The sequence below is a fragment of the Eimeria mitis genome, genomic scaffold (genome assembly GCF_000499745.2).
Source record: "Eimeria mitis Houghton genomic scaffold, Emh_scaff864, whole genome shotgun sequence".
Taxonomy (NCBI): domain Eukaryota; phylum Apicomplexa; class Conoidasida; order Eucoccidiorida; family Eimeriidae; genus Eimeria; species Eimeria mitis.
The window spans coordinates 911-1,279 of record NW_013576362.1 but is presented as its reverse complement, the minus strand read 5'-3'; the positions used below and the strand labels follow the sequence as shown (position 1 = coordinate 1,279).

The 369-nt window shown below is 52.8% G+C and overlaps 1 protein-coding gene across 1 annotated transcript in view; it reads left to right on the top strand.

The window, feature by feature from the left end:
• Window positions 1-369, top strand: part of EMH_0023970 (replication factor c subunit, putative) — a gene marked incomplete at both ends in the record, with an annotated part of 2,313 nt that overhangs the window by 1,834 nt on the left and 110 nt on the right. The window contains one exon of the mRNA XM_013502233.1: window positions 93-369. Coding sequence (XP_013357687.1) covers window positions 93-369 — 277 coding nt within the window. The remainder of the gene's footprint in view (window positions 1-92) is intronic.

Genomic DNA, 369 nt, shown 5'->3' with positions numbered 1-369 from the left:
AAAAAGAAAAAAAAAGCAGCAAAGCACCCAAGGTGACCCTAGATAGATTTCTTAAACCTGCTGCTGCTGCTGCTGCTGCTGCTGGGGCACAGCAGCAGCAGCAGCAGCAGCAGCAGCAGCAGCAGCAGCAGCAGAAGGAGAAGCAGCAGAGGGTTGAAGTGGACGTAGATTCTTTTTTTGCTGCTGCTGTAACAAAGGAAATGCTTAAAGACAGCAAGCAACCTGCTGCTGCTGCTGCTGTTGCTGCTGCTGCAGCACGTTCTGCTGCTGCTGCTGCTGCACGCTCTGCTGCTGCTGCTGCTGATGATCGTGATGAAAAGAAGGCAGATGAGGAGAAAACAGCAGCAGCAGCAGCAACAGCAGCAGCAG